This window comes from Nerophis ophidion, linkage group LG02 (assembly GCF_033978795.1).
Source record: "Nerophis ophidion isolate RoL-2023_Sa linkage group LG02, RoL_Noph_v1.0, whole genome shotgun sequence".
Taxonomy (NCBI): Eukaryota; Metazoa; Chordata; class Actinopteri; order Syngnathiformes; family Syngnathidae; genus Nerophis; species Nerophis ophidion.
In genome coordinates, this window is record NC_084612.1 from 49,885,249 (window position 1) to 49,897,808 (window position 12,560).

General features: G+C 42.8%; 1 protein-coding gene across 3 annotated transcripts in view; it reads left to right on the forward strand.

Moving 5' to 3' along the window:
* lrig2 (leucine-rich repeats and immunoglobulin-like domains 2) overlaps positions 1-12,560 on the forward strand; it is an 89,139-nt gene that overhangs the window by 48,974 nt on the left and 27,605 nt on the right. For all 3 annotated transcript variants that reach the window (XM_061885856.1, XM_061885865.1, XM_061885872.1), the window contains 3 exons: positions 5,026-5,189; positions 5,354-5,665; positions 12,195-12,476. In XM_061885856.1, coding sequence (XP_061741840.1) covers positions 5,026-5,189; positions 5,354-5,665; positions 12,195-12,476 — 758 coding nt within the window. The remainder of the gene's footprint in view (positions 1-5,025; positions 5,190-5,353; positions 5,666-12,194; positions 12,477-12,560) is intronic.

A 12,560-nucleotide genomic window follows, 5' to 3' on the forward strand; every position in this document is an offset into this window, starting at 1 on the left:
ATAGAGGATGCGCGCACATTTTCAGGACTTATGCAGATCCCAAATACACATCAGCAGGTACCAGAGTAAGAAAAGTTGGTTTTACATGATATTGCGAAACAAAACCCCAGATAATGTCTGCTAATAGGTGACATTTTGCGGTCCTTATACACACACCATAATAATACTCGTATGTTTAATGCGCCGACACTCTATCAAGCGGTACGGCTTCATACCTTACCAAAGTCGTACTAAAAACATTTTGACTGTTTTTTTTTAGCGCTGTGTGTAATGTTTTATATTCTCAATAGAACATTTAAAGTTTTGATGTTTACTGCCATCACATTGCAGTCTACACATCTATGTATGACTGACATTTATACATGTCACAGTTATCATTTCACCGTGTGCCAATTAAAATTGCTTGCAGGTCAGACAGCGTAACCAGAGAAATACCGTACATTAGGCACACCGGGTTTTAAGGCGCACTGTCGATTTTTGAGAACATTTAAAGGATTTTAAGTGTGCCTTATAGTCCGAAAAATACCATAACCTAAACAAAATTGTAAATGCACATTAAACACCTAATAACCATTCAACATTAGGGGTAAAAAAAATAAAGAATATGTAAGAAATGCTTATTAATGTGTAAACATATAGTTCAGAGTTTGTAAATGTAAATATAGGGAAACTTCGGAACATATTTTTGCAGCTGTACTGCAAGGACATGATCTGTTTTTCATATTTAAGCATTGAAAATAATTCATGTTATGCTTTTTGATTGATTGATTGATTGAAACTTTTTTTAGTAGATTGCACAGTTCAGTACATATTCCGTACAATTGACCATTAAATGGTAACACCCGAATAAGTTTTTCAACTTGTTTGTCTGGGTCCACGTTAAACAAATTCATGGTACAAATATATACTATCAGCATAATACGGTCATCACAAAAGTTAATCATCATAGTATATACATTGAATTATTTACATTATTTACAATCTAGGAGGTGGGATGAGGAGCTTTGGTTGATATCAGTACTTCAGTCATCAACAATTGCATCAACAGAGAAATGGACATTGAAACAGTGTATGTCTTACTTAGTAGGATATGTACAGCGAGCAGAGAACATAGTGAGTTCAGATAGCATAAGAACAAGTATATACATTAGAAATACATTTGATTACATACATTAGGTAATTTACAATCCGGGGAGATGGGGTGTGAATGAAGAAGGGTATTAGTAAAGGGTTGAAGTTGCCTGGAGGTGTTGTTTTAGAGCGGTTTTGAAGGAGGATAGAGATACACTTACTTTTACACCTGTTGGGAGTGCATTCCACATTGATGTGGCATAGAAAGAGAATGAGTTAAGACCTTTCTTGAATCGGAATCTGGGTTTAATGTGGTTTGTGGAGCTCCCCCTTGTGTTGTGGTTATGGCGGTCTTTTACGTTAAGGAAGTAGTTTGACATGTACTCCGGTATCAGGGAGGTGTAGCGGATTTTATAGACTAGCCTCAGTGCTAGTTGTTTTACTCTGTCCTCCACCCTGAGCCAGCCCACTTTGGAGAAGTGGGTTGGAGTGAGGTGTGATCTGGGGTGGAGGTCTAAAAGTAACCGTACTAGCTTGTTCTGGGATGTTTGGAGTCTAGATTTGAGGGTTTTGGAGGTGCTGGGTTCCCAGGAGGTGTAAGCGTAGTCGAAAAAGGTTTGAATGAGAGTTCCCGATAGAATCTTTAAGGTGCTTTTGTTGACCAGAGAGGAGATTCTGTAGAGGAATCTCGTTCTTTGGTTGACCTTTTTGATTACCTTGGTTCCCATTTTATCACAGGAAAGGTGGCCTCTAGAATGTAACCTAGGTATGTGATCTCATCTTTCCCGGTGATAACAATGTCACCCACCTTAATAGTGAAGTCACTGACTTTCTTAAGGTTGATGTGGGACCCAAATAGGATGGATTCCGTTTTACCTAAGTGTATGGATAGCTTGTTGTCAGCGAGCCAGGTGCAAATATTAAGGAGTTCAGCACTGATGATTTGTTCCACGCGTGACTTGTCCTTGCAGGGCCGAGTCATCCGCAAACAGGAACAATTCACAGTCGCATGCTGATGGCATGTCATTTACGTATATTAGGAACAGTAAAGGTCCTAGTACACTGCCTTGGGGGACTCCACAGCTTACTGAGAGGGGAGGGGACACGGTGCCGTTCACCTCTGCCACCTGTTTACTCCCCTCCAAGTTAGATTGCATCCAACTCGATGAAGTTTTATCGAATCCGATTGCTCTGAGCTTATCCAACAGTATAGTGTGGTTAACAGTGTCAAAGGCCTTCTGAATGTCCAGCATGACCATGCCGCAGTATTTGCCCGCGTCCACCTCATATTTGATGTGGTCGGTCAGATACAGAAGGCATGTGTAAGTGGAGTGGTTAGTTCTGAAGCCGGATTGGAATTTGTACATTAGTTTATTAGTAGCAAGGTATCTATCGACCTGTTTATAAATTATTTTTTCCATTACTTTCGAAATGGACCTGAGAATAGAAACAGGTCGATAGTTACCAGGTTCTAATTTGCTTCCTTTTTTATAAAGGGGGGTTACTCTTGCTATCTTGAAATCCTTGGGTACTTGGCATTGTTTGATTGAGAGGTTTATTATATGTGTGATAATTGGGGCAATGGTGGTGGCAGAGTCCATGAGGAATCTGGAGGGGATATTGTCAAGGCCGGTGGCCTTGTTTGGGTGGAGCGCGCTCAATTTATTAAGTACCTCGTCAGCTGAGACCATTTCTAATTTGAAATTGTTGTTGATTACTCCTAGCTTTCTGTTGAAGGTTATAATGTGTTCTACACCAAAGCGACCATAGTGATGGGACAGCTTGCTAACGAGAGTTGTGGCTATGCTGGTGAAAAAGGTGTTAAGTCTGCTTGCTACCTCCGGTTCCGATATCAACCGATACCGATATATACAGTGGTGGATTTAACACATTATTATGCCAAATTGTGTTGTGATGCCCCGCAGGATGCCTTAAACAATGTAACAAGGTTTTACATAATAAATCAACTCAAGTTATGGAAAAAAATGCCAACATGGCACTGCCATATTTATTATTGAAGTCACAAAGTGCATTATTTTTTTTAACATGCTTCAAAACAGCAGCTTGGAATTTGGGACATGCTGTCTCTGAGAGAGCATGAAGAGGTTGAGGTGGGCGAAGTTGGGGAGGGCGGGGTTGAGGTGGAGGGTAGGGGTAGCGGGGGTGTATATTGTAGGGTCCCGGGAGAGTTAGTGCTGCAATGGATTCTGGGTATTTGTTCTGTTGTGTTTATGTTGTATTTACGGTGCGGATGTTCTCCTGAAATGTGTTTGTCATTCTAATTTGGTGTAGGTTCGCAGTGTGGCGGATATTTGTAACAGTGTAACAGTTGTTTATACGGCCACCCTCAGTATGATCTGTATGGCTGTTGACCAAGTATGCCTTGGTCAAGAGACATGCCTTGAAAAGCCGTAGATGTTATGTTATTGGGCCGGCAAGCAAAGGCAGTGCCTTTAAAGTTTATTGGCGCTCCGTACTTCTCCGTGCACCACTCCGTACTGCGGCGTTTTAAAAAGTCATACATTTTACTTTTTGAAACCGATACCAATAATTTCCGATACTACATTTTAAAGCATTTCAGACATCTCTAATTTGTGGGCCAGATCAGGCCCCCGGGCCTTGAGTTTGACACCTAAAAGTACCAATGATTGTCACACACACTAGGTGTGGTGAAATTTTTTCTGCATTTGACCCATCACCCTTGATCACCCCTGGGAGGTGAGGGGAGCAGTAAGCAGCAATAGCTGCACCCGGGAATCGTTTTTGAGGATTTAACCCCCAATTCCAACCCTTGATGCTGAGTGTCAAGCAGGGAGGTAATCAGATTCAGAATCAGACATACTTTATTAATCCCCGAGGGGAAATTAAAATTTTCGGCACAATCCCTTTCAAGGTCAGACACACATTACAAAGGACAGAACAGGATCGCTGACAGGCCAAGGTAAAAAAACAACTCATAGCCATACCACACATCCCTCTTACCTGTGTGTAAGAGGGAAACATCAAACATCAAAGAAAACAAAAGACATTAAAAGAGCAGAGCTGATGCAACCAGCCACTTCTACATACAGCTATGAATAAAAAGTAAAAGAAACATATACACTGTGGTGGCCTCTGCGGTGTTCCAAGCCATCGTCTGCTGGGGTGGGGGGACCATGGCCAGAGACAGGAGGAGACCCAACAAGCAACCAAGACAGCCGACTCCACTCTCGGCCGCCAAACAACTCTCGGCCAGTGTCCAGTCTGCATGGATGAGCGAGGATACGTCTAAGTAGACTGAGGTGTCTGATACCTGCTCATTCAGCCAAGACACTTCAAAGCTTGGCCATCCTGGCGCTCAGTGCTAGCTCCGCAGCCCTGTCTCTTCATCCGCATCTCCTCCAGTCTCTCCAAATGGACTCTGGTGTGGCAGAGACCCAGTAGCTGGTCTCCATGGCCAAAAGGCTCTCCGGGAGGCAGATCTGGAAGTCCACAAATAAGCACCGTAGAAGTCACGAAAGTGCCACCCTTTGTCACACAGTCCCAAAGGGTGTATATACATATATATATATATATATATATATATATATATATATATATATCTATGAAAACAAGAGGGAAACACAAGAGCACAGAGGTCCTGCCAACAGCGGCGCCATCTTAAAAAACGGGTCCCATTTTTATAATCTTTGGTATGACTCGACCGGGGTTTGAACTCACAACCTACCCATCAAAGGGTGGACACTCTAACCACTTGGCCACTGAGTAGGGGTAAACCTGTGGTTTAGCGGATCCTTCCTTTTGCTTACTGATCAGTCTTTCAATTTTTTTCCCACTCAAAAAAATATATATTTATTGATCGCATTTTTTTATTTATACCGCCTACGTGTCTATCGGGATATATATTGATATAGTTTTATTGGCCCAGTTCTACGTTTTCAACTCTCTCACACTTCCGTCCTCTTGACCCCTCAGCATCCTCAACACAAGCAGCCTCCTATGCGACTGCCACATGCAGTGGCTGGGACCCTGGCTCAGCAACAGCCACTTCCAGCCGCCTGCGTCCGCCGTCTGTGCCCATCCTGCCAGCCTGCTCGGACGCAATGTCCTTTCCATCAGCCCGGCGGTCTTTGTTTGTGGTCAGTGTTCCCACCCTTTTCATTCTACTACTACTACTACTACTAGTACTACTACTACTACTACTACTACCATATTTCTACATACATGGATTGAGGTGCACGCACTAAATTTGTCAGTCATTCTGGCCTTACAATTTGCATGTTGGACATCCAACCATCAACAGACGACTTCCCCAAGCCCAGGATCAGCACGCATCCTGAGACGTCTGTGGTGCTCCGTGGCAACAACGTGACTCTTAGCTGCGTGGCGTCCAGCAGCAGTGACTCCCCGATGAGCACGGCGTGGCGGAAAGACGGGGAGGTACTATACGACGCCGAGGTGCAAAACTATGCCCGGTTCCAGGAGGGCGAGCTGATCTACACCACCGTGCTCCACCTCCTCAGCATCAACTTCACCGATGAGGGACGCTACCAGTGCGTAGTGTCCAACCACTTTGGCGCCAACTACTCCAACAAGGCAACGCTCACTGTCAACGGTAAGAAGCGTGTTTGCAAAGAAATGTACTTATTATTGTGTGCTATGCGTTATACACACACACACACAGTGAAGTGAAGTGAATTATTTTTATATAGCGCTTTTTCCTCAAGTGACGCAAATCGCTTTACATAGTGAAACCCAATATATAAGTTACAATTAAACCAGTGTGGGTGGCACTGGGAGCAGGTGGGTAAAGTGTCTTGCCCACGGACACAACGGCATTGACTAGGAATGCAGAAGCGTGGATCGAACCTGCAACCCTCAAGTTGCTGGCACGGCCGCTCTACCAACCGAGCGATACCGCTATATGTACAGGCCATAAGTTTGGACACACCTTCTCATTCAATGTGTTTTCTTTACTTTTCTGACTATTTACATTGTAGATTGTCACTGAAAGCATCAAAACTATGAATGAGCATGTGAAGTTATGTAAAAAAAAAAAAGTGAAATAACTAAAAACATGTTTTGTATTTCTAGTTTCTTCAAAATAGCCACCCTGCTCTGATTACTGCTTTGCACACTCTTAGCATTCTCTCGATGAGCTTCAAGAGGTTCGAAATTGTTGGAAAACCATTTCAGGTGATAACTATTGAATCTCATCGACAGAATGCCAAGAGTGTACAAAGCAGTAATCAGAGCAAAGGACGGCTATTTTGAAGAAACTAGTATTGGGCGGGCAAAAAAATACCTACTTCTGAGCAGCACTCAGTTGCAACACTTTTTTCCACCTCTTATTGCAGTAAATATGATCTCAAACACAGTAGAAGTCTGGAGCTTAAAATATAGAAGTTTCTTCGGCACAAAAATGATTACTGTAGTATATTTGGTTATCCTTTTTTTTTTTTCCCTAATCAGCCTGACCCAAGCCTAAGGTTAATGTGTTAAATAAATGATATTTGTGCTTAACACTTGCCTTAAGGGTTTCCTCCAGCTTGCCTACAGACATGTGGGGGTGGGGGGCAGGGGTGTGGTCAATGTCACATTATCATATAATTTGCATAATTTCTGATGATGTATATTTTTCCATCCATTTCTACTGCTTGTCCCTTTTGAATGCTTAAATAGTTCCAAAAATAATTGTGTTATTAGTAAAAAGTATTAACATATGTTTTCTTATATGATGTCGTTTTGCTTTGTTTTTATAATTGTTATTGTTGTATAGTGTAACACCAATGGCAGCTGCTGGTCTTTCATGTAGGGGAAGCTATATTTCAGCTACTCCTCAAACTCAAGTTATAACAGCTAAAAGCTATAAACACGCTAGATCTTATAAGGAAAAATTCTGTAAGTTGGGCCACAACATTAATATAAATATGGCTGATGATAGACCCATTCAAACTCTTCCCCGCAAATTTGACAGAGACAAACCCAACGAATGCGCCCTGTCGCATTCTTGCCGGCGGCTAACGTCCCTCCACAGTGTGAAGCCCCTTCTAAGTCAGCAATCCTCGCCTCCATGGTGGCAAAAAAAAAACTTTACTATTAGTATCATCCCTGGATTATGAGGAATAGCTAATCATGCTACACAGACCATAGGAGGATATGCTAACCGATACACATATTGACAGTCACGATACCAAGTAGAGTATTAGTTTCGGTCGATACTACAGTGGTTGGATTGATATGTATAGTCATCTTTGTTGTTCGCAAGCAGATGCTTAAAAATATCTCAAGCTGAATTTAAAAGTCAATAAATAAATAAATTAGAGCTACTTATTATGTGTCCACTTAATAGTCCGATTAGTCGACTAATCGTTAGGGCAATCGATGATTAGTCGACTGTCATAATAGTTGTTAGTAGCAGCCTTACTGAAAATGTAACTACTTGGTATTGGATCAACACCCACATGACAGAAGAATAAGTATTTTTTTTTACATTTTAACCCTTGTTTGGTCTTTGGGTCTGTGGGACTCGTTTCCATTTTTTATTAAAAGAAAAATTATACAATTAATTAATTTTTCAAACTGAGACTCAATGACAGGCTCATTTTCTATGAAGAACATATATCAAAATACATATTTAAGGACCACACACCATACAACCCCCCCCTACACATTTCTATTACATATAAGATGTCCAGAGGCTAATAGAAGGGTGGAAATTGATCTTCTGTGTAACACACACACACACACACACACACACAGAGCAGGCCTAGACAGGAGGAGGACAGAGTGTAGGTAGACGGAACATCATAGGGTCAAATGTGCGAGGAAATGAGAGCAGACAGTGTTGACAAAGAATGTTGCAACCTTGTGTGGGAACCGCAGGTGCAGAAACACAAAAGAGGAATCCCTGTGGGATGCAGAAACTGGCAGAGAAATTTTCCGTGCAACGTTCATATTGTTGTTACTCAATATGAACATTACACAAAGGTTAACAGAAGTGTAGATAGGACCATGTTACAACAGGAAGTAACCAGACCAGTGGCGCACTGTGCCTTTTCCACTTTGGCCTTCAGTAATGTCCTACTTAGCCCGACTTTATTAAATACCCCTCAAAATACAATAATTTCTGTCACCACATGACCACAGCTGGAGAAATACTATACAGCAGGGGTAGGGAACCTATGGCTCTAGAGCCAGATGTGGCTCTTTTGATGACTGCATCTGGCTCTCAGATAAATCTTAGCTGACAAAAATAACGTTCAAAATATAAAACATTCTCATGCAATTTAATCCATTCATCCGGTTTCTACCGCACCTGTTCAAGAAGTTGCGTTAACGGTAAGAATTATTTTATTTATTGTTGGTTAGCTTCAGAATAACAATGTTATTAAAAAGAATAAGAGACTTATTATACTCTAAAAATGTTGGTCTTACTTAAAAATGCACGCATTTATTTGTATTCAGTGTTAAAAAAATATATTTTATTGCTCCCACGGAAATACTTTTTAAAATATTTGGCTTGTAAGGCTCTCTCAGCCAAAAAGGTTCTCGACCCCTGCTATACAGAAACACACTTGTGCACCACTGCATATTGAATCACCTCAACAGTGTACAAAACAGGCTATACAGGGATGGGAATTTTCCGCGGAATTCCGCGGATTTTGGCACCGCCGGTCATTTATATAATATAATGCCAATGTGTGAAGGCACCAGATTGGCTAGCTCTACAATCAGCTGACGACATCAACCAATGACATTGCCCGTTATAGGCGTCTGCACGCGTCGTTTGCCGACAATATCTAGTCCCTGATCCTCAATTATTGTGAGCGTTTCTGAACTCGTATTCTTATAATATTATATATTATATAATTCGTTATAATAGAAGGGAACAAAATGGCGCCGGTGTGTCTGGTTCGCCGCTTGCCTCTGAGCACTACTGTCTGTTTTGTGGTTATTTTGACGTGTGTTTTGAGGACCATCGACTCACTTCTAGTGTATGAACGCCAGGAGTTGTTGAGGATAGGGGAGTCAGTACGGTCATGTGAACTTTACAATGCAAGAGACTCGGATTCATTTTTCCGTGCTAATGCTAACCTACCCTAGTGCTTCCGTCGGATGAACACGCCGCTGCCCAGGAAGCGGAAACCCAGAGGAGTGCGATCCGCCCGACTGGTAAAAGTGAAAGCTTGGTTGGCACATCCTGACGCGGTGAAGATCTCTGCACTTCCCCTGGAGTACAGCGACTGTTTTGGTGGCTATTTGTCGCGGCGGGCGCTTCGACTGGTCGGCGGAACAGTGGGAGGATCCCTGCGCGCTGCGCCCTCTTCGCTCATCTCACCGGGGCTCAGGTGGCGTGTCCCTATCTAATCTACGGCCTCAGTGCAAGGACATTGTGAACTATGGATCTCAGGGAAAGGTGGAACTCTTTGACCACGCGAAATCGGCAAGGCATCTAAATAAAGTGAGTTTACGGAGAAGTAATTTTTCACTGGGATCTGCCTTCAAGCTGAAGTCAAACATCGTCACAAATGCAGCCTCAAATCAACAATCGAAGCCTCCCACCTCCGACTCGGCTCCTCTCACACCAATCTACGACAGACGAGTCCATTCAGAGGTACAATACACGATCCTATGTATTTCAAAATTTTTATATTTTGAATTCTGGTTGATCCATTTGTAGGCATATTTCTGTATATAATCCAAAAGTATACAAGAATTTGATATGTGTAAACTTGTATACATAAATTTTATCACATGATACATTTTTATGAAAATATTTGCTAATAAATGTGAAATTTTGGTCAGGAGAATATTGTTAAATTTTGACTCAAAATAGCAGGAAATGCATCCTAAGCTAACAAAGATTTCTAAATTTTTCTGGGGGGGCATGCCCCCCAGACCCCCACTATGCGGCCTTCCGCACAGCGGTGTTTAAGGGTTTAAAAAATTGTCAGCTGATTTTGTAAATCTTCATTCCCATCCCTGGCTATATTTTGGCACATTGAAAAATCAATGAACCCGCATCACCATTTAAAACATACCTTACGTGGTACTGTCAATATTAAAATTATTGCAAAGAACATATTAAATATTGATCCGTTGTGGTGAAGAAAGAGCTGAGCCAAAAGACAAAGCTCTCAATTTACCGCTCGACTTAAGTTCCCATCCTCACCAACGGTCATGTGCTTTGGGTTATGACCGAAAGGACAAGATTACAGGTACAAGCAGCCCAAATGAGTTTCCTCTGTCGGGTGGCGGGTCTCTCCCTTAGAGATAGGGTGAGGAGCTCTATCGTCCGGGAGGAGCTCAGAGTAAAGCCACTGCTCCTCCACATCGAGAGGAGCCAGATGAGGTGGTTCGGGCATCTGCTCAGGATGCCACTCGAACGCCTCCCCAGGGAGGTGTTTAGGGCACGTCTGACCGGCAGGAGGCCACGGGGAAGACCCCAGGGTACGTTGGGAGACTATGTCACCCGGCTGGCCTGGGAACGCCTCGGGATCCCCGAGGAGGAGCTGGGCGAAGTGGCTGGGGAGAGGTAAGTCTGGGTTTCCCTGCCTAGGCTGCTGCCCCTGTGACCCGACCTCAGATAAGCGGAAGAAAATGGATGGATGGATATTAAATATTTGAATTTTTTTCTTTTGGAGTTAAAAAAGTGAGAACCATGATTTCTCCATTGGCCGGGTATGGCTCCGGTATGTGCCCCTTCCTGCTTTCCGCAAATTACAACTTATGATTGGATTCACACTTGGGAGTGACAAGTGAAAACTGTCTATCCAGCAGAATTTATACAGCGCTGGCAACAAGCGAGTTTATATCTGATTGGATAAAAGTTCTAAAGTAAAAACAAGCAACAATGAAATCTAATAAGACATGAATAGAATTTGATGAATACTTTATGGAAAGTAGACTAAAATTACATTTTCTTTTTTATTACTCTATGATCATGATTTATGTTAGGCCAGCAGAAAAGACCTTGCTGGCCCTAACGCATACTTTCCAACCTTGAAACCTCCGATTTTGGGAGGTGGGGTGTGGGGCGTGGTCGGGGATGGGGTGGAGGCGTGGTTGGGGCGGGGGGCGCGGTTAAAAGGGGGGAAGTATATTTACATCTACAATTCACCAACTCGAGTATTTCATTTATATTTCATATATACTGTATGTGTGTGTGTGTGTGTGTATATATATATATATATATATATATATATATATATATATATATATATATATGAAATACTTGACTTTCAGTGAATTCTAGCTATATATATTTATTTTATTATATATATAAATAAAATAAATAGTTGAATTTTAGACGGCACCTATCAAATACACAGTAATAAAAACACAGTTGTTCTACTAACTGTACTGTGCTTGCTGGTTACTAAATAAAAAAAAAACACTTACCTTTCACTATTTGATTAACTTTTGTTCTGCCATTTGCGTACTGGCGAGCGATCTCCGAATCCGGGAACATATCCTTCACGGATTTGTTGTAGACATCTGCAAAGGAGAACGGGATGTTGCTTCCAGCTATCAGCATAGCCATCTTTGTCTCAGCGTAAGTTACACCATCGGATCTCCATTTTGCGAGGTGGCTTATAATACTGGGTTGTGAACGATGCTGCGCTGCGGACGCTTTGTGCTTCGCTGACCGTTCATGACTGAGTATATCCGTTCCGCCACCGTGTTCAATGGAGAAGTCAGAATTTCGGGAGTCTCCCAGAAAATCCGGGACGGTTGGCAAGTATGCCCTAATGGCACACCACTGAACCAGACAATAATTAGGACAAAAATAATTTGGCAAAAATGATGCAATATGTCACTGCAGCCAAAAAACGAGCCTTTGCAACCTGTTTTAAAATGGTTCTACCACGGGACGCTGCAATATAGATTTTGGGCCATGTTGTTCAGACCCGTGTTGTTGTGGGAAACCCACATATGCGGTCCTCTCCAAGGTTTTAAATAGTCATTGTCACCGACGTCCCACTGGGGTGAGTTTTTCTTTGCCCTGATGTGGGCTCTGTACCGCGGATGTCGTTGTGGCTTGTGCAGCCCTTTGAGACATTTGTGATTTAGGGCTGTATAAATAAGCATTGATTAATTGATTGATTGATTGAGACCTAAACTTGCCTATCTTTCCGCAGAACTGCCATCCTTCCTCAAGACTCCCATGGATCTGACGACCCGCACCGGCAACAATGCCAGGCTGGAGTGTGCCGCGGAAGGCCACCCCTTCCCGCAGATCGCCTGGCAGAAAGACGGCGGCATCGACTTCCCTGCCGCACGGGAGCGCAGGATGCTTGTGATGCCCTACGACGACACCTTCTTCATCACCAGCGTGAAGACGGAAGACATGGGCGTGTACAGCTGCACCGCGCAGAACGCAGCGGGCAGCGTGTCGGCCAACGCCACGCTCACTGTCCTGGGTGAGTTCCGGTTAATGTCAACGCTGCATGTTTTTGCTCTGTCTCCCAAAACCAAACAGTCCAATTCCAACACTTGCCACTTGG